Here is a 24,880-nt window from a genome sequence, read left to right as displayed (position 1 = left end):
GAGGAGGCTGCTGATCTCTGCAGATCAATGCCACTGGGAAGCCATGGCGGCCTGGCTTTACGTCTGCAACCCGGTGGAGCTGCACTGGAGAACCGCAGTGGGCAGCGTGCCACCAGCCCAGTGACGCCCAGAGCCCAGAGGCATCTTGCGCCGCAGGGACCTGGCTACTGCTCTGCCCTCTGCGATGGCAGGCGGTGGCAGGAGCCCGCCCGGCAGCCAGCATCTCGCCGGCAACCTTGCGGTGCTGCTCCACTTGGGTTGTGGCATCCGAGCTCCTGCTCTTCTGCTTCCCAGCCTCAGAGCAGGTTCTTGTGCGGGTTTGCTGGGGCACCGAGAGCAGAGGAGCTGCACTGGCCCCAGGCTTCTCAGCACCCGCCTGCTTAAGCAGGGCAGGGCAGGGCCTCAGCAGCAGAGTTTTGCTCCGAGCATCTGGGGGAGAGGGAACTGCACTGACCCACAGCAGCACAGCTGGTTCTCACCTGGGGGAGCAGCCCCGGGATGTGCAATGGAGCTGCCCTGGGCAGAAAGCAAAGGCTGGAGAGGCTGAAGTGTAGGTAGGGAGAGCAGTACTGCTCTGGCTCGCAGCGGGAGGGGCTGCTGGCTGCAGATTTGCACTCGCAGGTTGCCCCCAGGAGCCAGGTTTTCTCTCTCCCCTAGAGACTCCTTTGTCAGGGAAGGTTAAATGCGTGATGGTAGTGATGGGAACCTGGTCTGCCAAAATGAAACACTGGATGGGGCCAATTAACAGAGAACTGTCTGTGCATGAAAGTGCTGAGTCCAACTCTCCTGACGCTGGTGTATCGGAGAGGGCATTGCTTACCGGGCTGGAGCACTGACATTTTGTGTGAACACAACAGATGCCTACTTGTGCTTTGAAAATCTCTTCTCTGTCCTGCCATCGCCTTAGCAATATTTCTGAGAACACAAAGGAGAGAGCACTGGAGCACTGCTAGGGAATTGGATGAAGATCAAGGGCACACTTGAGAGCAGCTCTAAACAAGGGTGCCTTTTGAATCAGGTTGCTTTGTCCTCTCCACAGATGATCTGGTACACCATCAACTCTGCCAGGGTGCCAGGGTGCCTTGGAAATAAATGTGAAGTTACTATTCCTGCTCCTTCAAAGTTTGCTGCTGAGCAAATGGAAAAACTTTGCTTTTGCACTACAGCCTGGTGGGTTCTGTCTCCCTGCTGCTGGAGAGCTGAGCCCTCATGCCTGCAGAGCTGCTCTGAACATCACTTGTCCCTGCTCAGCCCAGCCCTGCCCCGGGATGCAGGCATGGCAAGCAGGACCAGCTGAAACCTCCTCGAGCGGCACATGGAGCACCGTGACACCATACCCACCAGGCATCTGCTGCAGCTAAATCTTAAGCACAGCTTTAACTTGCTCAACCAAGGACGGGACTTTCAAGCTTGCTGGTGTGATTTAGGAGCCCAAGCCCATGGACTTGACTTTGACTACAGCTTGTGCCTTTTGGAAAGCCCAGTCTGGGCAGAGTCCAAGACACTTCGTGTCCCTCATAGCAGTTGGAAGCACACTGTACACATACTACACACAGAAGAGGAGCTCAGGGGGCAGAAAATGAATATCCACACTCAGTGCCGTAAGTAAGCGTGTCCCTGGCTGTCAGCAGCCTGGAACGACGCTGCGTCCTGGGAAAACGCGTTTTAATGACACGAACATCAGCACCTGCCTGCTCGATGCCTCAGCCCTGGGTTGATGGCTCTGAGCCTGACTGGATAAACATGCCCATTTTACTCCCCGCTCCAAGTGAAGGAAACGAGTTTGTCACCAGAAGTACAACCTCCCATTTTTGGTCTCTGTGCTGTCAGGCTGGGAGCTCCTCAAGCAGCGTCTCGGCTGTGCCTTGCCAGCTGCCTGCTGGCTCTCCCCGCTGCCGGCAGCTTCCCGTGGGTGGCAGCCAAGCCCGGCCTTTACGGGAGAGGCCAAGAGGGAGCTGGGGGAGCCGCCAATAAATACCAGCGCCCACATAACCCAGCAGCATGTGGGGAGCTGGGAAGGCTGTGGGTTTTTTTTTTGTCGTGCACATGTTTAGCTTCAGCATCCTCAGCCTGCAGTTCAGCCAGCGAGATGCGCTCAGCAGCCCAAGGGGCCAGCGAGCATCTGAAATCCCAGGGGAAAGGAGGCAGGAGTGCAACAGGCAGCAAGTTTGACCATCACATGAGCTGCATAGTGCTCTGGGGGAGCAGGGCTGTGCTGCCAGCGCTGACTGTGGGACTCCCCTGCCCCATGCTGCTCCACCGTGGCTCATGCCAGCAGGGTGAGGGGCAGCAGCACGGTGGGTCTCAGCCCTGGGGCTTTTTCTGCGAAGATGCCCTTGGCTCATGGGTGTTTTGTGCTGGCAGCAGAGGAGAGGTCCCTGGCAAGCGGTGGCCTGCGGGGCTCCTCCCAAAGGCATTTCATCTCCACTGGCTGGGTAAGGTGGGTGCTGAGAGCCAGCCCGGCGGGGAGCATTTGCACACAGGGATGGGGAACTGTTCATGTGGCTGAGCAAGGGTGTCAACGACGGATAGTGAGCCATCGGGCACCCGGCCTGTGCACCCCGCTGGAGCTGGATGTGGCAAACTGTTCCATCCAAGCTTGAAAGAGGGAGGAGACTGTATGGGAACTGAACTGGTGAGGAGGCTGCTGGCGTATAAAAGAGCCTGCTGCCAGCTGAGTCAACATGAGCCCCGCTAGTGCAAGAGGTTGAAGCACGGGCTGAGAGCAGCAAGGGCCGTGTTTTCCACAGCTGATTATTTTGGCACGGAAATCACAGGATGCGGTTCACAAGGAGTCAGAGCACAGCAACAGGCTTTGCACCTGCCCGGATAACAGTGGCAGGACACAGGGACAAGCACATCCCAGCACTGCGGTGCTGAACGAGCAGGCAGTCTGCCGGAGACCCGATCTGCGCCGAGACCCCTGTCCTGTGCCACACCAGCGGGTCAGGGCTCAGCCTGTGGCTGCACATGCAGACACCCCCCCAGCCCCTAACAAGCCATGGGTGCTATCACCCTCTCTCCTTTACCTGCCTTATTGCTGGGTCAGGAGATGCTCTACCCTGGTCCCCCAGACCCCGTCACAGCGTGTTCAGAGCTGCTAGGAGCAGCAAGTCTCTGCTGGTGACTGTCCCACTCCTGGAGCTCCCCTGCTGCCAGTGTGTCCCCACAGCCCCCCACTGTCCTGCCTCCCGCTGCTCCTGAGCAGCGTTCCCGGCCCCCCCGGCTCTCCCTTGCGAGCGGGCCCTGTGTCCGCCAGTGTTGCTGCAGTAACTGCTCCTTCTGCACGCAATTCTGCTCAGGCTCAAGCCTTGGCTTGGCACGGGATGCCCACAGGAGCCACTTCAATGTTTGTTAAAAAGTTAAATGAAGAGAGAAGAAGCCACTGCAATTAAAATACTTGGAAACCCTGAGAAATCTTTACTCTGGACAAACTCCCTGTCTCACGGAAGCCAGCAGCAGTGAGTCTGGCTCTTCTGTGCAGCAGCACTCAGGAGAAGTGACGAACGCTTCACCTCTGCTTTCCCAGAGCAGAACGGTCACACTGCAAATGCCTTAGAATCGGTCGAAGCAAACGTCACATGCAAAAAATAAACCTCCCTTTGTTTTAGACATCAAAGTTTCCGTATTTGCTCAAGCCTTGCAAGCTGTCAGATATTTTTTCTATTACCCTCCATATCATCTAAGGGGAGTCTGAGCTAAACCAACACTATCTGGGGAACGAAGTCCAGCTGCCTCATCTGGTACCAACTCCACCACAGCGAAACGCTGCTCATCCCCCCCCAGTGCCGTAAGTGCTGCTGTCCTGGCCACCTGCTCATGCCAGCAAGGCAGTGGGGGGCAGCGGGGACCCTCGCCCTGTGGGCAGTGGGCACACAGCATCCCTGGGCACACCACGTCCCCTGACACACTGCATCTCCGGGCATGGCCCCACGGCTGGCTGGAGGGCTCAGCAACTCCTAGGGCACAAGATGGCTTTTCCACTTTTGTCCAGTATAGGAATTATTGGTAGTGCTGGCTTCCAAGTTATTATTTGATCCAAGATTTTGCAGGCTTCCATGAAGGATCTCCCCTTGTGCAACCGCACCATGTCATATGCAGCAGGTCCTGCCTGACTGTCCCTGCCACAACAGCAGGCAGCACTGCCCAGAGCTCGCTCCCTGTGATGAGGAGCTGTGAGAAGGCTCGGCCCCGCAGCTACGGCCACCACTGCTCAGCTCTGCCCGGCAGCTGCCTGCTTGGCTCCAGCTAATCCACAGAGGGACGGAGGGGATGGAGAGCGTCTCAGCTTCTTCTCTGGGGGTTATTCTGGAGCAGCGCTGGGCTGGCAGGATAGGCCGGTCATGGGGAGCACCTTCTGCTGCATGCTTTGACCCATCTTTCACCCCAAGCAGAGGCTGCGGTGGTGAAACGGGATGTGGCACCTCATTGATCAGGCTGGAAAAACGGAAGAGGGGAGAGCCCTGGCCAAGGAGAAGAGTTAGCCGTGCCAGTGGGGAAAGTCCTAGAGCTAAATACCCACTTGTAATCTGGGTAACAGTGGGTGCATTTGGCCGGGAGGACAGCAGCCTGCCTGCCAGCTGAAGGGGCAGGCGGGCACGGGGTGCAAAGGGCAGCGTGCGGCCCCGCTTCCCGCTCCCGGCCGGGGCCGCTCATCACCTCCCCGGCACCGATCCGGCACCCGGCAGCGCTCGGGCCACGTCCCTCAGGGCAGCGATGGCCCGTGTCCCAGTGAGTACCCGGGCCAAGCAGCTCCATCCTGGAAATGCCAGCACCCTTCCCAATTCCAGTCTGTTCCCTCCTGTTGCCATGGCAACCCGTGACCTCACTGAATTCCTTGGAGATCTGCCAGCCTTTTCAGCGGAAACAAAGCTAATTAACACGGTTTTCCTGATGCCCTCCATGTCTGCAGGGGCTTGGTCATGCTTGGGGCTGGGGCCGGTTCCTCTGCCCATGCGGGCAGGCAGCTGCTCATGGGCAGCAGGGTTCACGTGCCGCCTCAGGTCTCACACGTGCCCATCACCGAGGCATCTGACCAACCCAGTGCTCCTGGCTGTGGGGAGCCCCTGGGATATGGGAAGCACCAAGGCCCTCCCTGCCCTGCACAGGCTCCAGCTGCGGCCAGTGCCTGGTTTTCCCAGCTTTGTCCTGCTTGGTGCAGCGCACAAGGCCAGGACAGAGGAGAGAGATTGAAGAGTGAGACAAACAGAAATCAGTGGAGAAACTGGGTCCTCATCTCTCCCGTGTGTGACATCTGGGAGCGGCTGTGCAGTTACCGGGGTGCCCTAAGGAGAGGCAGAGGGCGGGAAGGGAGAGGACGGTGTCGAGGGGTGCCGATACCTCTGCGTGCGGAGGGACCACCTGGCTTGAGGGACTGCAGCGTTAGGGGTTGCAGTGTGCGAGGACTGGATCAGCGCCATGCTGCTGGGGGGGAGGTGAAGGCTGTGCCTAGGACCCGCCAAGGGGAAGGCCACGAGTGGGGATGTCCCACGGTCAGCAACACGCACAGAGCGGGACACGGGGAGTGCTTCCCTGGGACAGCGGGGGGGTTGGCGCCCGAGGTTGGAGTGGGTGCCTGGGGTGTGTGGAGTGGGCGCCCAGCCGAGCATAACCTCACGCAGAGCCCATGCAGGTTGGGGGTCCCACATGGCCTAGGGGTCCTCCTCAGTCTGGGGCTCACGGCAAGCCAGGGCTTGTGTCAGCCCTGGGCTGATCTCAAACTGGGGCTCCCCACTTGGCCCGGGGGGTCCTGCTTCACCCAGGAGCCCCTGTCCACGTAGGGTCCCACTCAGGCCGGGGGTGCCATTTGTCCCCAGGCCCTTCCTGGCCTGAGGCTCCCTTTTGGCCTGGGGCTGCGCTTCACCCAGGGCTCCCAATCAAGTCTGGGGGTCCCTCTTGGCCCGGGGCTCCCGCTCTGCCCAGGCGCCCTGCCTGCCCTGGGGGTCCCATCTGTCCCAGTGGTCCCCCCTCGGCCCGGGGCTCCGGCTGTGCCTGGGGGTCCCACGTGCCCGGGGCTGCCTCTCGGCCCCGGGCTCCCTCCGTGGGCAGGGGTCCGTGCCGGCCCGGGGGTCCCGTGTGCCCGGAGGTCCCGCGCGGCGCGGAGCGGTGCCGGTGCTGCCGGCGACGGACGGGGCGGGCGTCCCCGGCGCCCCGCGGCCCGGGACGGGGCGGGGGGGGGGGGGGGGGGGCGGCCCCGGGGAGCACGGCGCGGCCGCCCCCGCAGCCGGCGGCAGGGCAGGGCCAGCCCCGCCGCGGAGCGGCACGGCACGGCACGGCTCGGGCCGGCGCTGACGGGCTCCCGGTGCCGCCGGCGGCTCCGGCATCACATGACTCGCCCGTCTGCGGGAGACGCGGCTCCGGGACGCGGCGCTCCCCCGGCAGAGCCGCCGCCGCCGGCGCCGCGGGAGGCGAGCGCTGCGCGGGCAAGGCGCCGGGGCTCGGCCGCGGCATGAGCCGCCGCGGCGGCCGCCGGTTCTCCGGAGGCAGCGGGGGCCGCTGATGCGGGCGCGGGGGTTGCGGCTGCTCGCCAGGGACCCGCCCGCCGGCTGCCCGGCGGGGACCATGTGAGGAGCTGGCGGTGCCCACCAAGATGCAGAAGGGGATGCGGCTCAATGACGGGCACGTCACCTACCTGGGGCTGCTGGCGAAGAAGGACGGCGCCAGGAAGGGCTACCTGAGCAAGCGGAGCTCCGACAACACAAAATGGCACACCAAGTGGTTCGCGCTGCTGCAGAACATGCTCTTCTACTTCGAGACCGACTCCAGCTCCCGGCCCTCGGGGCTCTACCTGCTCGAGGGCTGCGTCTGCGACCGGGCGCCCTCCCCCAAGCCCTCCCTCTCGGCCAAGGACTCCCTGGAGAAGCAGGTGGGCGCGACGGGGGCCCGGGGCCGGCGCCCCCCCTGCACCGGCCGCTGTCGGAGGGGGATGACGCCCCGGGGTCGCTCCGGCCCCGGTTCCGGCCCCGCACGCAGCCCCGTTCCCCGGGGCTCCCGCTCCCGCCGCGGACCTGTCCGTCGCCCGGGACCTGCCCCACGCGTGACCGGGGCGGGGGATGAGGCTGGCCTGTGCCGGGGGAAGGGGGGACGCTCCCCGGGGTTGCAGTGCCGGTGCCCCGGCCGCTCTGCCAGCGCACCCCGGGGCAGCGGGTGAGTTCGCTGTGGGGGTGTCGGGCTCAGCCCGGACCCCCCCTCTTTACACCCCCCCTCCCCGCGGCTAATTAGCCGCCGGTAATTGGCGGCGGGGCTGCGGCGCGAGGCGCCCCCTGGCGGCCGCGGGGCCGCGCTTTGCGCAGCGGAGCCCCGCGCCCCACGCGTGTCCGCGGCGCGGCCTCACCGGCCCGGCCGAGGTTTTGGGGCAGTGGCCCCGGCGGGGTGTGTGTGTGGGGGGCCGGGGCTCCCGTGGGGTCGCTCCGTCCACGCTGTGGCTCGGCCGTTCGGTTCTGGTACCTGACGCAGCCTCCCCCCCCCCCCGCACGCACCCCCCGGGGTTTGCCAGGGTGTGGGGGGGTCAGACCCACACCCGGTCCCGCGGCGCGGGCGGCCTGGGCGATGGGTGTACGGTGCTCAGAGCAGGGGGGGCTAGGGGGTGCAGGGCCTTGTTTTCACGCGGGTTTCACCCCGTTCCCACTCCCCGCACGTGCCGTTTGTGCTCCTGTCACAGAGCCGGCTGGACACGCCGCGCATCCCCTCCGCGGGCGGTGGGGAGCACCGGAGCCGGGGGCCCCCCCCCCGTGCCACAGGCAGGGCCGGTCCTTGGCTGCGGTGCTCCTCGCCAGATGCTAATGTCTGCGGGTGGAACAGCCCTGGAACAGCGAAGCCGTCGCGAGGCCCTGGGAGAATCTGGGTGTCCCCCCCTGCCCCTCCCCGGGCAGTGCCTGGGGACCCGGCCGTGGGGACGGCAACCCCCCACGAGCCCCGGGGGTGGGTTTCTCTCCCCTGGCTGCGCCTTCCCTGGGTGGGCAGGGTGGCCCCGAGCAGCGTGGTGTGCAATGCTGGCGACCTCCGGCTTGTTTGTCGGGCGTCATTTGCTGGAGGTCGGGGTGCGCCTGGGCAGCCAGGTGGGGATGGTGCCGGGCAGGGGGGGAGGAAGGACCGGCTTCCAGCCTGGGGGTGCAAATCCCTGTCCATCGCCACGCTAGCTTCCAAAATCACCGCCAGTCTCGTGAACGTGGAGAGGAGCCCGTTGCAGTTGAGTTCACCCCTCGGCCGCCGTGCGTGGAGTGCAGTCGCACACCCGGTTGGGTGCCTGTGTCGCAGAGGGCACCGGGAAGCCCCTCGCAGGGAGGAGCGGGGGTGGTTTTCCTGGCGCTGGCAGCCCAGGTTGGGCGCTGGCAGCCCAGGCTGGGTGCTTGCAGAAGGCACCGTGCATTTTGGGTCCGGCTCTGCAGGTCTTGCATAATTTCTGCCTAAGCAGGCTCCCAGGGAGGTGGTGGTGAGCATGGCCGGCAGACTGCGGGACAGGCCCCATGGGGACCCGCCTGCGGCAAGGGGCAGCCTGGAAGGAAATAAGCCCCTTAATTGCCTCTGGCTAATCATATCACGCTCAGCACTCCAAAAAGCCCTGCCACAAGAGCGAGGCAGTGCAGCACCACCGCTCCATGGCATGTCTCCTCGCTCCCGGCAGGGATCACGGCAATATTTCCCTGTTCAGATCAAAATACCGTTTTTTTGCAACAGCTGTGCCTCCTTGCAGTCCTGGCCCTCGCGTTGGAGCCACCTCTGGCATGCCACACAGTCAGCTATGGCAGCAAGGAAGGGTCTGTGTCTGCAAGGGGGTCACGCTGCTGTCCTGTTTCGTCAGCTGTGTCTCTTTAGGTAGCAGCGTAATAGATGTCGTTGTGCGTTCCTGGTTTGGCTTCAGTCAAGCTTGCTCGCCAGGTTTAAATCAATCTTGCTCACCAGGTTCTGACTCCTCGTGTTTGTGAAGGAAGGATTTTCCACCAGGTAAACATTAAGGGGAAGATGTCACAGCCCCTTTCCATTTCAAAATGCACCTGGATGATTTATCCTTGGTGTAAATGAGACCCTGCCATACCAAATATTTACCAGGGCGCTGATCTGCACCGATTTACCAAGGTTTAGCGTCTGGCTCGTAATTTTGTGTAATTCATTAGGACAAATTTAAATGAAAGTGCTCAAGCACTTGAATGCCCACTGCTTTGCCAACTAATTAATGGCACACCAGATGAGATAAGCAGCAGAATATTTATGGTGCGGATCTGCAGCAAGGTCTGTGCAGGAGGGCGAAAGCGAGCAAATGGCACGCAAAGCTGGCAGGTCTCTGAGAGGAAGGTGTCCGAGTTCTACAAACCAGAGAGAACGTTTTCTTCCAGCTCACCTGGTACCGAGCTGTGTTCAGCATCACTGGCTCTTCCTTTGAAAGGAAGGTGCTGCGGAAATTTCTGGCATTGCCTGTGATCACCATTAATTGTTTTCTGAGGGCATTTATCTATCCAGGCAGTTACAACGGGAGCTATGAGGACAGTATTCCCTGCAGCAGAGGAGTTTCAGGTTTCGATTCCTTCTTCACTGGAGTAAAGCCTGAAAGGTTTCACATTCTCCACAAAGGAGAAATTTTAAAAGGTGGATCTTTCAAAACCCCCCCTTTTTTGAAGTTCACATATTTTGCTTTGGTGGTGGCTTTTTCTGCTGGGAATGCAGGGTATTTTTAGCATACAGTGCATGTGAGAATAAAGGAGGAAAGTTATTTGAAAAACTGAAACACCAAAGAGGGGATTTGGATGCCTCTGGAAACTTTCTTTTCTGTTTTTGTTAAGTTTTTCCACAAAAAATGTTCTTCAAACCAGTTGCATTTGGAAGATATTATTGAGTGATCTTCAGGCTGTAGCCCAGAGGAGGGGTCTGCTGGGTCCTCCTATGCTGCCCTGCTCGGTGCAGGAGGTTGGCATTTGGGCTGCTCGGGGCAGTGGTGCCAGCGGCACGATGGGTGTGCACCCGGCAGTGCTGGGGTGGCGAGGGGGGTGAACCCTCCCTTTTATTACACCGTGGTGTCTGGGCCACGCCGCCTCCTGGGACCTGCTGTCCCCGGTCCCCCTGAGGGTGAGAATGCTGGGATGTGCTTTCGTGTGGTCACGTCTCCTGCCTCTTGGTGGAAGGGGCCATGAGAGACCCCCCAGGACCGTGCTGCGTTGCGGGGGAGGGCAGGCTGGACAGCGGGTGCCCCAGGTGGGACTGCACGTGGTGGGGCGCAGCCAAGGTGAGATCCCGGCAGAGGAGCTGAGCAGACGCGGGGGTCTGGAGCTGATCCGTCCCCGAGCTCGAGGCCACGTGCTCAGGACCTGGAAGGGCCTGGTGTGGGGTGAGGGCTCTCCATCGCGCTTGAGTTGGGCAGTGGGAATCCTGGCTGGGTTTGCTCCGCAGATCCGGCCTTGAGTCATGTTTGCAGACCTGTACCCTGGTGTTGTGAGTTATTCTTAACCAGCAGCCCTCTGTGTCTCAGATGAGAGCCAACATGATGCTGAGTCAAGTGGTAGCACTGTGTGAAACCCTTGACTTGAAACTCAGAAGCTCTCTGGAGCTATGTGTCTTTTTTCCCGCAAAGCCTGGGCTGCTCTTGTGAACGCATAGCCTATAGCTGGAGATGTTCTTCTCCATCTCTGAAGCGTTTGCCAGGGATGGGTGTAACATTTATTGTCTGTGCTATCAGGGGGCCAGGGAGACTCAAGGAAGCATTTTGTACCATGATGCAAAACTGAGGATGAGGGGTCAGTGGGTGTGTGCGTGAGGCCGTGGTTTCCCAGTGGGATGGGAGAAGGCTTGTGGAAATGGTTCCCACCGGCATGTCAGGGAAGGAGTTTGTCCTCCGTCTCCCTGGAGTGTGTGTCCAGCCCCAGTCCTGCTCATTCGCCTGCACAGCTAAGGAGGGCATGAGAAAGCCACGTCTCTTCTCGGCACCAGCAGCACAGAGTAGTGGGTGCCGAGTGGAGACAAAGCACAGTCACTGAGGGGACCCTGTCCAGTGGCACCCACCCCTGAGACACTGGAAGAGCTGGAGGGAAGTGGAGCTGGGGGATGCTTGGGTGCCTCGAGGACGCCTGCCCTCACAGCACGTCGGGTACCTGCAGCAGCCCCAGCCAGCCCGACAGCCCTGGCTCTCTTGGAGCCGAGCCCCAGGCCCCGCTGACGGAGCCGTCCTGGGTGGCAGGAGAGCTCAGGCAGCTCTCCGAGGGTGCAGCAGCACGGGCCATGGGATCCAGCTCTGCCTGTCCCAGCATGAGGATGTTCACCTGGGCTCCTGGTACTTTCAGAAAGGGCTGCTATGGGTGAGCCAGGGACAAATGCAGTCTCACTCTACAGGTGGGACTGGGCAGACACCCACTGCTGGTCCCTCTGATGAGGAGGGTGATGATGGCCCTTCTGGAGCAGCCAGACATTTGTCCAGACCTTCTCCTCCAGCATTAGATGCAAGTGCTTTTGCTGGGTGCTGCTGTCTCAGCCCCCGTGGTGATGATGAGCAGCATGTGCCCGCCAGGACCCCCCAGCTCTTTCCAGTAATGGCCAGGGGAGCTGCAGATGATGGGTTCCCATCTTGGGCACCTCTGCTTAGTGCCCAGCTGGCCGGGCTTATCTGGGCCACAGGCCATGCTCTAGATGAGTGGGAGCAGCAGCAGAGGACCCACAAGTGGCTTTGAACATGGTCCCGAGTTGAGGTGGAGAGGGAAGGGCTCAGAGCAGGGTGCAGCTCCAGTCCCGGTGGCAGGAGGGAACAGATCCCACCTGCAGAGCAGCTTCTTGCTGGGGCGAGCAGGGCGTCCATGGACACCCTGATCAGGGTTGCCCACAGCCGGGGCACCCTCTGCTCTGCTCTGGGGGTGCGAGGCGATGGGGTGAGGATGCTCCCGCGCAGGGTGGCTGCCTGTCCGCCGGGGCCCAGCATGGAGGCAGCAAAGCAAAATCAGCAGGTTGGTACAACAGGGCTGCCTGGAGACAACGAGCGATCCCCGTGCCACGCAGAAATCCTGTGTTAGCTGTGCATCCAGCCGCAGCAGAGTCTGTGCAAAACATGCTTTGCACAGGAGGGTAACGCACTTCTTGTCTTCTAGAAAAGTCTGTTTTTTCTTCGGGGTATCAGTCTGAGTATGCTGCTGCCTGATTGCTGTCTTTCTGATTATTCACATGATGCTTATTCAAAGGACAGGATAATGTAGTGGGATCTGTGTGACTGATGGCGATGAAGCGATTACAGCTGAGTCTGAGTGCAGGACACCTTGCCTCTGCGGGAACTGGCTTTGTCATAGGATGAAAAACTGTTCCCCAAATTTGTCATATAAATCCAAATAAGGCAATTTTGGGACAACAACATTCTTACAGATGTTCTGTGAACAAAGGCGCTAAAGTCATGGAATGAATTGTTCCCCCAGCAGTACACACAACATGAGCGGATGGGGATGCTGGGCAGGTTGCAGACGGGAGCCGCGGCTGAGGTTGTGCTCGTCACCGTCACCAAGGGCCGGCTGCAGGCCAGGCAGCTCCATGCTGGACAAACCGGCGTTTACAGGACTTGTGAACCAAGCAAGGTGCATATGTTAAAGGTACTCATCCACCAGTGGTGGTCAGGGCCATGGGTTTTTTAAACATTTACAAATGGTTTTCCAAAAGGCTGAGGTCCACTGTAATCGATAGCTGCCTTTTGCACATCATCACGAGTGCAAAGTGTGTGTCCCTGCACAGCCCCCAAGGCTGGGGATGGCTTCCAGGCACATTGGGGCATCGCGTGCTCAGCAGTAAATACCCACCTGTCCCAAGCCCCAGTGCAGGTGTCAAACACCTTCCTGAGGTTTTCCAGATTTGGAGTTAAGTTTAGCATCGATGTCTCGGGTACTTGAGCTCCAGCTTCTAAATTCCGCAGCCGGGTGCTTGAGCAGCAGTCCCCTGTGGGGCGGTGGGAATCCTGTTGGAGAAGCTGTCGGTTGTTGGATTGTTGAGAAAAAGTGGTGGTACAGGCGATGCCTATGTGGTACTGGCGATGCCTATGTGCCTGTCTGCCAGCATCACCGGATAATGTGCCAGAGAGGGGAAAAATTGATCTTTTTTTTCTTTTTACAAATATTTCTGCCCAAGACTTAGGGTGGGATTCACATGGGATGAAGCCCCCCACTGCAGAGGGTGCCCTGCCTGCTCGTGGGTGTGGGGCTTTGCAGCCCAGCTGACACGGCTGATGCTCAGCGCTAGTGCCTGTGCATGAGCATCCTTACGGTCCGTCCAGAAGCAGAAGAGAGAAATTGCAGCCTCTGGGATTTTTTCTTATTGTCAGCAAGCAAATGAGCTGCCCGACCACCCATCTCCTCCTCTGAGTCCCAGGTCCTGTCTTCCCAGAGCACATGGTAATGTAGGTCAGGGAAGTTAAAAGCTGTCATTTCTGGCTGTGGATTTTTAGACTCATCCATCCAGAGCAGGAAAATTCTCCTCCCTTGCCCTTTATGTCAGCTGTAATAACCATCAGCTTCGTGAACAGGCGGCCGCATACCTATCTGCCACGGGCGGATGGAAGGCAGGTGGGTCCCCGGCGTGGCGGGGAGCATCCCTGTTGCAGAGGGATGGCGGTGGGCATCTGCCGCGGGGTGGAAAGGCCCCTGTGATGGCACAACAAAACCGCTTTCTGTGGGAAAGGGTGATGGTCACCGCTTCTGCGCGGGCAGTGTTGCTGGGGATGTTTCTGTCTTGGTCCTCCCGCTCTTATGCTGGCCCCTTCAGCAGAGCCAGGCACCATCTGTGACCAGCCTTGGTCTGCAGGAAAGTCTCTCGGCTGCATTGGTCACAACATCCAGAGCGGTCTTGCAAATTGTTCAGGCTGAAAAATGCCCTGCTCCAAATTTTAAAAAATTCTGGAATATGTTGATTTTATATTTTGGAAATAATGCGTCATTTTAAAGCTTATTTGAATTTATTTATTGTTTACTTAACAAGAAGCAAAGTAAAACCCTTCAAGAGCTTAGCTGGACCACCAGCAGTGGGTTTTGCTTACGGCAGGCCTGGCTCTGCTTTGCCCTTCTCTGCCTTTACTCCAACAAACTGGAAAATTTGCTGTTTTGTCCCCGGCGCTGTGGTGTTGGTGCCTGCCCGAGGGTCCCGCGGCACCAGCTCTTTGCTCCATCTGGAGCCTGAGCCGATGGCTGGGCACTGGTCGGGTCTGCGCGAGCAGAGTGGGATGGCACAGGCCAGCCGGGTGTTGGGGAACTGAAGCCCTGGCGTGTGCGGCTTTGCAGTGGGGAGCGGGCACAGGAGGGCTGGGCAGCTCTCACCGTGGACCAGTGAGGGCATGGCACGGAGGCTGGTGCAGCCGCTGGTGTGCCATGCCATGAGTCCAGCAGGGAGCCTGGCTCCCTGCAGGCGTGGAGCCCCACGGGAGCTCTCTGGCCACCCTTAAACATCCCTGCTGAAACGCCACATGGCACCTTATTGTGGCCATGGGACACGGGGATCTGTGTCTGAGCAAGACCCCAGCATGGGAACCCTGAAAGCACAATGGCAAATGTGCTCTCTGTAATCATCTCATTGGCTTTTACCGAGGATGTGGAGGATAGAGGATCCTGAGTGTCCCAGCCACGGTGGGGGGGAACAGGCGTGAGACGGACATGGGCAGGCAAGCGGGCAAAGCGCATCTTGGGGTGTGCGGGGACCCACATCCCGCAGTGCACAGGGACCCGTGTCCTGGGACAGCAGGGACCTACATCTGGGGGCACACACGCAGGTTTTGCTTCACCGGCAATGGGCATGGCAGGAGAGCAGAGCCATCGCTGCGCTAACTGTGCCAGCCCAGGGACATTAGACATGTGGGAGGACATTTCTGGGGAGATAGTCCCTGCACATTAATCACTCGGGTAGTCTCCTTCATTAATTCAAAGTCATTTGTTGAGGTTCTGCAAGCAGAAATAGCTCCTGAGCAGCACTTTGCTATTATACTCTCCTCAGTAAAAATAGCCAAGCTGGTGCCGGGGGTTTTTTGCAGAAAAAGCGACAGAGGGAGCAGAGTTTGGGCAATGGGCTCAGGGGGGCTGGGGCTGTGGTGGGTGCTGGGCCAGGTCCCCCATGGCTGGGCCACCCTTGAGCAGAGACCCAGGCACGCGCCAGCCGGGGCACCCCAGGAGCAACCGCTGGGAATGGTCTCGTGAGCTGCCGGCTGCTGGCCGGTGCTGTGGGGTCCCTGGAGGAGCAGCCCCTGCCTGTGCAGACATTGCCTGGCCCTGTCCTGCCTGCACCTCCTGAGCTGCAGATGCCCGACACCTCTCACAACAACACTCGGCGTCCAGGTACGGGACTTTGGCAAACTACCTGCTGGAGCTGAAATTCTCTGTGCTGGTATCTGCTGGGGCTGAAGCAAAAGATGTTGTTTGCCTCTGCTGGAAACCACTTGCAGCCATCTCCCCGTGAGCCTCGGCAGCTCGGGGTCTGCAGGACGGGTTCGGCTTCTGCCGGCTGCCAGGGATGCACCTTGTCTTCCCCCGTGAAAAGCAGGAGCAGCCTGTTGAGCCCTAAAGATGGGAGAGAGGAGGGGGTCTCTGGCATCACAGGCTGTGTCTCCTTGAGCCCGGGGTCTCTGCACATCAGGGGCTTCAGTAACGGCCCCCTGTGGTGTCCAGTGCCTGCCCTTCCCTGCAGCAGGCAGGGCTTGGGACAAGCCGGGCAATGGTCGCAGGGCTGCGGCTGGCTCCGGGTGGGTTTTTTAACGTTTCACTTTGTGACCTGAAATACTCCTATGTCAGTATCTCAGGCAGAATTGCTGTGTCCTCCTGAGGTTTCCTGAAATAAAACCTCCCCAGCACCAGGGGCCACGCATCCTGCAGCGGGTGCTCAGAAGGCACCACGGAAATGGGGGAGGCTGGAAATGCCCTGTAATGAGGGACTTACTTAAGGAATTGCATCTGCATAGTTTGCCAGGAAGCGGAGTGAGAGGTGGTTTGAGTAAGGGCTGTCAGTGCCTCCACGGCTGGGAGTTAATGAGGTCTTCACATGAGCAAAAAACGGATGTGAGAAGCAGCAAATTGAAGCTGCGGGTAATTCGTGCTCTGCACTAGGCAGGGGTGGCCCAGCAGCACAAACTGCCCTGGGGAAGCTGGATGTGGGGCGATGCTGGAGGCAGGGGCTGATCCTGCTGGTCCCTGCTCTTCGCCAGGCGCTGGTGAGCGGCTGGTCCCATCTGTGGGTCTGTCTCACTCCCCGGCTGGGGCCGTGCTGCCTCCGAGCCTCAGCCCCCAATACAGCGAGCGCCGCTGGAAACACTCCTGGGCTGTCGAGTTTGATGTGTCACTGTGATAACAGAGAAGGATCATAATTTAGGTGGAGATAAAAGGTGGTGGGAGTTTTATTATTCAAATATAAAATAACTTCCTCCTTTCAAGCACGCTGCACTTCCTGGGTATTGTATGGGGATAAATCAGAGGGAGCTGCGGCGCGTGTGCTCGCAGGAACCAGCTTTTAATTGAACATGGAACAGCAGTTGGGACCGAACCATCCTGGCCGCAGCCCCACGGTGGCTGCCGGAGCTGCCCCCGGCTGCAGTGGGAAGCTTTCAGCCCCACATCGTCCAGCTCCACTGCTGATGATGTTGAAACTGCCATTTGCAAAACCTTCAGGAGTTTCTGGGTTTAAATTAGATGAGCCAGAAGCCGTCTGACCAAATGCTTTTGATGCTGGTGTGTTGAGAGGTGCCTCGATGGACCTGGCGGGGGAAGCAGGGGGAGAGGCAGTGTGGGCAGGGTGGGTGCCTGTCTCGGGTCCCTGCCACAGTCCCTGCCGCAGGCTCTGCCACCCCTTATTTTAAAATCCGATGAGTCCCAAAGCTGTGCGAGGTGCTGCTTTCCCAGAGGACCCCGGTGAAGATCAGGGTGCTCTAACCTGGTGCGATGCCTGGTCCTGCCTGTGGGTGCAGGACTCTGAGCGGGTGCGCTCACCCGCAGGAGCCCACAGGAGTGCTGCATCGTCCCCAAGGACCTGCAGCACATGGGAAGGGCAGCCCAGGGCTCGCCGTCCCATCCCCTCCTGCTAGGCAGGAACCAGTTTGGGGGAGGCACGGAGGCATCTCCCCATGTTTCTGGTCCTGGGGGGACTCAGCCAAGCTCTGGCTGTGGGCATCAGTGGAGTGTGGGGCGGTGAATGCATGTGGCAGCGTTGGGGAGGTTTGTCCCTGTGGCACTGGGAGCACTGGGGCTGAGAAGGGGCTTTCCCACCCCTCGCGTCCCTGCGGCCAGGACAGCGGGGCTGGGGAGCGAGTGCTTGGCAGTGCCCTGGCACGGCTGGTGATATTCCTGAGTCGGTGTTTAAGGGGGAGGATTTCCAGACTTGCCAATCTGACGAGCTCTTTTCACTGCTGTTTGCAAGGGAAGGGATGTCAGAGAGATGGGCATAAAGCAGAGAGGCGTAACTACCCGCACAGTTTAAGACACCAAAAATTTCTGGCAAATTTTCTATCAGAATTCTATCTTGTTGCCAATAAAAGCCTTCGGGGGTGGGAGGGAGAAGAAAGGGGGGTGAGAAGTGAAGGGCTGTCGAGCTGCTGCAGCTCCAGACGTGTCCCACGGACAGAGGCGAGCCACCAGCCTGGCTGCAGCGGGACGGGGAAGGGGTGGGAGAGAGATGATGGTGTGTTTTGCCATGAAGAAGACTCCATAAAGAGAAAACTTGTCTGCAGGATCAGCAATAAAAAGATACTGCACCTAAAGGATCCTGGATAGAAGTAAAGGGGATGCATCTTCACAGGGTCGCAGCAACAACCAGTTGCTCCCCAAAAGGTGAAAGAGCTGTTTCTTTCGGGGCTCTGGCATGGCCCCGGGGCAGCATGGGGTCCCCAGGCTCTCCCTTCTCCTCTGCAGGACCCAGGCAGGCTGAGCGACCTCAGAGGGCGTTCCTCAGGCTGTCACCCAGGGAGACACGAGCCCTGGGTGGGCATGGTGCTGGGTGGGGGAGCTGAGTGTCCATCCATCCATGCTACCTCCACCGGCATCATGCGGGAACAGCGACCGGCTGTGCCTCGGCTCCCCTGTGCCCCGGTTTCACTGAAAGCCTCCTGAATGCATCGGAAGGTCCTACTGCTTAACACCCCTGGGCCTGATTAGGAGTGGGAAGGGGACGAGAGTAAAGGTGCTCGGGGAGGGGGAGGACAGGGGAGAGCTGGGAGGGGTAGGGGTGGGAGACGTAGCCCTGTTTTGGGGAGGTGTGGTGAGCGGTACTCCCCGTGTTCAGCACGGGGATGGTGATGGTGCTGGGCTGCCCGGCTGCACTGGGTGAGTGCCAGCCTTGCCCTGGTGCAGCATGCCCCTGCCCATCCCTGCCTGCAGCCCGGCATGGGGGCAGGTTCCCACGCAAGCTCCTGCCTGCGTTGTGGTGCCCGTCTCCGTTTTCATGGCATGCCAGGGTCTGTGCTTGCAGCCGGCTGCTGCCTGCTGTCCTGGGGAGCCGTGGGGTGCGTGCCAGGGAGCAAGTGGCTGCTGCAGGTTGGGTTTGGGGTTCTTTTTTTGCCAAGATACCTGTTAATTCAGATCCCTCGTTAAACCTAACAGAGGAGCAGATAATGTCAGGATGAGCTTTTTCTAGTGGGTTTCGTTTTAGCCCAGTTATTCCGGGCAGTATCCAGCATTGCAGCGTGGTACCTGTTTCCTAGGAGACTGCACAGGAGCAGCACAAACCCCAGCCGACGCGGGCTGCCACCGCGCACAATTAACACAAATACTGTAAATGTCAAGGGAGGCTAAATATAGTCCTGCGCCGAGTCCTCTTACACCGTTGCCCATTAGAGCCTCCCAGCTCGAGCGGTGCGAGCACATGGGACCAGGGCTCTGCCCAAGGTCAAGCCCCAGGCAGCAGCGGGGCTTTGTTTCGGTGCCCGAGGGTGCTCGCTCCTGGCACAGGCGGGGATGCAGGCAGCCTGGTGCCGGGGTCTGGCTAAACATCCTTGCTCATCTGCCCCTTGCCCCGGGTAAGGGTTGTCCCCAAGGCGATCGCTGCAGGCTTAGGCCTGCAGCCTCCTGGTCCTTGGTGGGTTTAGGTTTATCTGAAACTGGTGTTTGCCCAGCAGGATTTCCCCTCGGAGCATTTCTCAGCCCCGTCCTCACCCGCGGCGTGACTGTGCTGCCATGCCAGCAAGGAGCAGCTTTTCTCCAAGCACTGAGAGCAGCACATCTTGGCCGTGCTCCTGGTGTTTCAAAATGTTTTTCTTTAAATTAAGCGACTTGTAGTGGATCATAAAGTGCTTTTCTAATCGCCCTGTGCGAGTGAGCGGTAACCTCACCCTCTGTTTGCTCCCACAGCATTACTTTACCGTTAATTTCAACCACGAGAACCAGAAGACCCTGGAGCTGAGGACCGAGGATGCCAAGGACTGCGATGAGTGGGTGGCAGCCATAGCTCATGCCAGGTATCGCCCTCCGCCAGCACAGACCCAGGGACGGGGGTGTCGGAGGCAAGGCTGTGCCCGAGGACGGCTTTGGGCAGGGCTGCGGGCAGGGAGCCGTTAAGCCAGGCACTGCTGGCAGGCAGAGCAGAGTGCTTTTGGCCCCTAGCCCCATGTCAGGGACCCTTGTGCCGAGCAGGAGGCTGCATTCAGACATCCCCCCTGGCCCCATGCCTGCCCATCCCCGTCCCCATCCCTGTCCTGTGTGGGGCAGCCGCCCCGGCATACTGGCACTGCCTGTCCCAGCCTTGTGCTGGAGGGATGCCTGATTCATCATTGGCTTCAAAGACCGTTGGGAAGGATTTCATCTGGAATAGCAAAAATGGTCAGAAATGTTTTTCCAAGCTCGTCTTTCTGTGCTGTGGGAATGCTAGTACAGCCCACTTGCCCAGGGGAGAGCGGTCAGGAGCTGGCACGGCGCAGCCACATGTCCGGCAAAGGAGAGTGCTGGGCTGGTGGTGAGAGGTGGGGGGCAGATGAGTTTTGTATGCAGGAAATTAGAGAAGTATCATCTACTGCAGCGCCTGAACAAGAGCAGATGTTCGTAAGAGCTTGTGCCACAAGTGTCCTCCTTCTTGTTAAACTTTTGGGATGTGGTAGGTGACAGGCGTTTGGCCATGGTGTTGTATTTTTTTAGTCTTCTACCATTTCCTTAAAATTTGCATTGTCTTTTCTGTTTGCATCCTTGTGGGGAACCGGAGTCCTCTCCAAATTGGTCAGTTCTGAGTAGCAGCATCCCAAACTGCAAGAGCCATCTCCCGGTTTGTTCACCCTGTGGGTACCCCAAGCCGGAGGGGCAAGGGCAGCATGTAGGCAGCCAGACAGGAGAATGCCCCCCGCATGCAAACCGCAGTATGCAGACACCTAATTTTGTGTGCACATCCTGGGGGGTGCATGGCGGCAGGTCTGCGGGAGCAGAGATGCTGATGGCCGTGTCTGCCTCTGCCTGCAGCTACAGGAACCTGGCGACGGAGCACGAGGCACTGATGCAGAAGTACCTCCATCTCCTGCAGATTGTGGAAACGGAGAAGACTGTTGCCAAGCAACTCCGCCAGCAGATCGAGGACGGGGAGATCGAGATCGAGCGCTTGAAGGCCGAGGTGAAGAGCCCGGTGTCGCCCCACGGATGTGCTGCTTCTCCCCGGGGTGACCCACGGGCTGTGGGTGGGTGGGCGGCATCGCCGCGCTGGCAGGGACCGGGGGACGTCGCAACCGGTGTATTTATGCTCGTTTTAATGACATTAGGCTGACCCCTTCTGTTGCAGAGAGGGGTGAGGGCATCACCTTCGTTGGAGGGTTTTCTTGCAGGAGTTGTGCAGCGAGTGGCTGTGGCTGTGCTGCCCAGCGCGGTGCATGTGCAGGGCTCGGTGGGGTCTTCTGGCCCCAGGACGCTGCCACGGCAGGGAAGGGTTCACTCCAGCAACGAGCGCTGGCGAACGGGCTGGTGAGCCGGTCCCTTGGGTTCAGGAATAGGTGTCGGAGGGGGGGGATGGAGACTTCTTATCGTATGATTTCGCCTTCCTTACTTTCATCCTAGATACCTTGATTAGACCCCCTCTGTGTGCTGTGTGCCTGGTGGTGACATCTGCCAGGCGGTGCAAAGCTAGAGGAGTAACTGAAAAAAGGAAGAGGCGTCTGTGGCCTCGGGAGGGATCCTGTGCCAGGTGCAAGCTGCATAACCCGAGTACATCAGGGAATTAATGTGCATGGTGCTATAAAGGAAACGGACACTTCACTAGGAAGGGAGAGTCTCTTCAATGGGAGCAGCCCATAAAACCTGTTGCCCATAACTTGTCCCAGAAGGTCTCGCAGCAGTTTGCTGTTCAGTAGTGTGCGACGTTCGGTCATAGGAAGGGTGACACAACACGGGTTACGGCAGACAAAGCAACAAAATGCAAAAATGACTCAGCAGACGATGCCGAGGGAAGCTCGCGTCTCTAAGGCATCCGGGGAAGAGGATGCTTGGAGGCGTGGGTCTGCCCCGTGCTGCCTGGTCTCTGCGTTGCACAGCTGTAGCCGGCCCTGGGTACCCTCTCTCTGCCTGGGTTTCAGCTGCTGGTGGGTGTTGGTGCCAGCGGTGTAGCGAGCGGTGGGGCCGGTGGGCATAGGGCACCCCAGAACCAGTGCTGCCGCCGGCCTCGTCCTCGTGTCTGGCAGGGAGGGTCGGGCAGAGGCTTCATGGTGGAGGCTGCTGGGAGCAGATCCTGCTGGGCTGAGATGTCAACCCTGAGTCAGCCAAAATCTCAAAACTGCCAGGAAGGAGGCAACGGCAGAGACACTGGGGACAGGAGTGGTTTGGCACCTCCTTGTGGTGGTCTTTTCCTTAAATTTTGAACTTTTGAGTTAAAAAGTGCAGGTTAATAGCAATCCCTGACCATGAGTCGGGGTATGCTGAAGGCTGCTTTCAGTCTTGGGGAACTAGCGAGCTGCAAGCCTTTCCCAGGAGCAGTTTCGGCACTGCTGAATTTGTGCTCTCCAACAGAACAGGATCAGCACCAAAACCGCCCTGGCCACAGCCTGCGGCACCCACTCAGTGAGGAGGTTTCTCCTGGTCCAGTACTGGCCAGGAGCTCCCCGGGTCCGGTCCAGCCTCCGAGTCGGGCTGAGCTCCGCTCCCCCGAGAGCACGGCCGGCGTAAGGGGCAGGGGACGCGAGCAGCAGCAGTGGGTCATGAGCATCCCAATGAGCTTTCAGTCAGGGGAGGTGGAAGATGTGTTGTGAAGCCTGAAATTAGCTCGGGGGTCGGGATCAGAGATGCCAGCCAGAGCTGCAGCCCATCCCATCCCCTGTGCCCAGGTACTTCTGATTTTACCCTGCATCGGGTTTTGGTTTTTTACGCTTCCACATGCTTTGAAGCAGAGATCAAATAATCAGCCTCTACTTTAATGTGCAAATTTCACTCACTCAATTTAAAAAAAAGAAACCAAAATAAAACCATGGCACCGGCAAACCCGCTCCATGGGTCCTGGCTGAGATGCACCTGGAGCTGGCTTTGGTGGTCGCAAACACTTTGATGCAGAGGGGATGCGGGGGATGTTTGGTGACTTGAGGCTCCATAGGAAGGCACAGGGAGAGGAAAAAAATCTCTAAAGACTCTTCTAAAATCTAATCCCGTGGAATAAAATGGGGTGAAACCGCTAGAGCTGTGTAGGAGCTGAATCAGTGCCTGTGAGCCCGTGGCTGCTTTCTCTGGTGTGTTGCTGCTCCTGCTGAGGGTGGTGAAGCTGGGGGCAGCTCAGCTGGGAGAGCAGGGATGCTGGGGGGCCGGTGCCCTGGCAGTGCCAGTGCAGCCAGCCGAGCCACAGCTGGGTCACGCTGGCAGCGTGCCATCAAGGCGGCAGCAAACTCCGCTTCTGCCAAACCACCCCTTCACTGAGTGGGGCCCGCTGGCTCGAGCTCATCCCCAGCCCCGCGCCCTGCCTCCAGGTGCCTGGCAGTGAGAGGGGCAGTTCCTGGGAAAACACCTTAATTTTGAATGTTGGGAAGTTCGGGTCTCTTTGGGAGACCTGGACACTGAGAGGCAGCTGTTGAGCTTCGTTCAGACATGGTGACTGGACTGACCCACTGCATTTTTAGTTTCTTATGGCATGAAAACATGTAGTTCGGAAGAGGCATTTCACTTAAAATCTTCAGGATTTTGTGGAAGTCACCTCCTTTTCCCAGGCCGTGACAGTGCAACAGAAGCAGCTTCTGCCTCTGTCTGCTTCCCCTGGCAGCTGTCTCTTCTTATCCTTTATTTTGCTTTCCCTCCTAACCACCCAGACACCAAAAAACCAATATGCGCTTGGCGGGTATTGCAGTTACTGCTGCCGTCAGTTGCCAGCGTCACTGCGAAACAGAGTCTCCAAGTAAAAAAGATCTCAACTCCTTTCTCTCCAAAACTTTTTGGAAACTACTGTTTGAAAGTTATTTTCTTATTTTTGTTATTTTCTATAAAATCAAAATTCAAATCACATTTTTCCCAATTTTCATGTTCTGAATGGTACATTTTCTGTTTTCCTACCTTTTTCTGGAGCTTTATAAATGGTTGCGACCGTGGGGGCAGGGACATGGCAATGAGCAGAGGAGTGAGAAAAAGTACAGGCGAGAAACAGTAAGAATGCAAATGCTTGAAGCGAACGAGATTCAATCCAATTTGTGTTGAAAAGCTGTGACTGGATGAGAGTTTGTCCCTGTCTGCAAGTTTTAGGGTGCAAATGACTTGAGATTTTCCTGCCATTTTCTCTCCAACTCATGTTTTAATGACTCCCCCGTGAAGGCTTTCTTAGGAAACAGGGATGTGGTTTGCATTGGGTACCTGGCAGGATTTCCAGGTCCCTGTCTCTGCGGCATGTTCGGTGGGTGCTGAGGGTGCCAGGGAGTCGGCGGTGCCCTGACGGCTCTGCAACGTTTCTTTATCTGCTTCATCTACCAATCTCCCATTAAGACAGAATCAGCACAATAAGTCCCTGTATCTGTAGTTAAGCTGGAGGCACTCGCCATTCCCTGGCACTGCGCCACAGCAGGATTTGTCCTCAGCTCCCGGGATGTGCCGGGGCGGCCACTCACGCCCACCGTGTGCCCGCAGATCGCCTCCCTCCTCAAGGACCACGAGCGCATCCAGGCCGGCCAGACCAGCGCGCCCAGCGATGATGACAGTGACATCAAGAAAATCAAGAAGGTGGGTGGTGGTGGGTGAGCGGCGCGGGGGCCGGAGCCGGCGCTCGGCGGGGTCCCGGTGCTCGTGGCGGCGTGGCAGACACGCTCCATGTCGGGCTGGCGGAGTGGTGGGCCTGGGGGAGCTGTCTGAGGAGGTGCCTCTGCTAATGGGGATTTTTAGAAGGAAAATGTGTTTTGCAAAACTGGAAACCCTTTGGTTGGTTGTGTCTGCTCTGCGGGGCACTCCCTGCTTTCCCCGGGTGAGCAAGGCATCCCTAGCCCTGCTGGCTCACATGCAAACAGCTCCTCTTACATCTCGCTCCTCCCATGGCTGTGGTCACGTCTTTTATTTTTGTGAGGAAAAAGCCACTGCCCCAGCAGCATCCCTGCAGGGAGCAATAGACCCCACAAGCAAATTGCTCCGAATACAGCACTCTTGGGGAGAACAAGCCGCACTTGCCAGCAGACGTGTCGTGCACCCTGCTCCCACAGGCAGTTCCCTGAGCCCAGCAAACACAGAGGTGTGTTGGCCTCCCAGCAGAGCCACAGAGGGGACTGGCACTGCTGCCACTCAGGGAGTGGGTCCTGCCCTCACCCAACCCCCAGGAAAACCTCTGCTGGCCCTGGGCACCCGCTGCCCTGTGCAGGGGATGTGGGGTTGAACCCCACAGACTTGGGGCAGCAGGCAGCAGCCGCATGCACGGACGGAGCTCTGGGCATGGACCGGGATGTGCTGCGGATGCTCATTTACATGAGGAAGAGTCAGAAGCTTTTCTAGGTATCTTAATCCATCTCTGCATGTTTGGGTGCCCAGACACGTGCTGGCTCCAGGGGGGC

The 24,880-nt window shown here is 58.9% G+C and overlaps 1 protein-coding gene across 1 annotated transcript in view; it reads left to right on the top strand.

Moving 5' to 3' along the window:
• Positions 1–6,368: 6,368 nt before the first annotated feature.
• Positions 6,369–24,880, top strand: part of RASGRF1 (Ras protein specific guanine nucleotide releasing factor 1) — a 43,811-nt gene continuing 25,299 nt past the window's right edge. Inside the window, exons 1-4 of the mRNA XM_075043899.1 lie at positions 6,369–6,865; positions 19,263–19,369; positions 20,358–20,505; positions 23,973–24,065. Coding sequence (XP_074900000.1) covers positions 6,590–6,865; positions 19,263–19,369; positions 20,358–20,505; positions 23,973–24,065 — 624 coding nt within the window. The 5' untranslated portion in view covers positions 6,369–6,589. The remainder of the gene's footprint in view (positions 6,866–19,262; positions 19,370–20,357; positions 20,506–23,972; positions 24,066–24,880) is intronic.

Source organism: Buteo buteo, chromosome 13, assembly GCF_964188355.1.
Source record: "Buteo buteo chromosome 13, bButBut1.hap1.1, whole genome shotgun sequence".
Lineage (NCBI taxonomy): Eukaryota > Metazoa > Chordata > Aves > Accipitriformes > Accipitridae > Buteo > Buteo buteo.
Note: the sequence above shows the minus strand (reverse complement) of the source record. Positions and strands in the feature narration are given on the sequence as shown.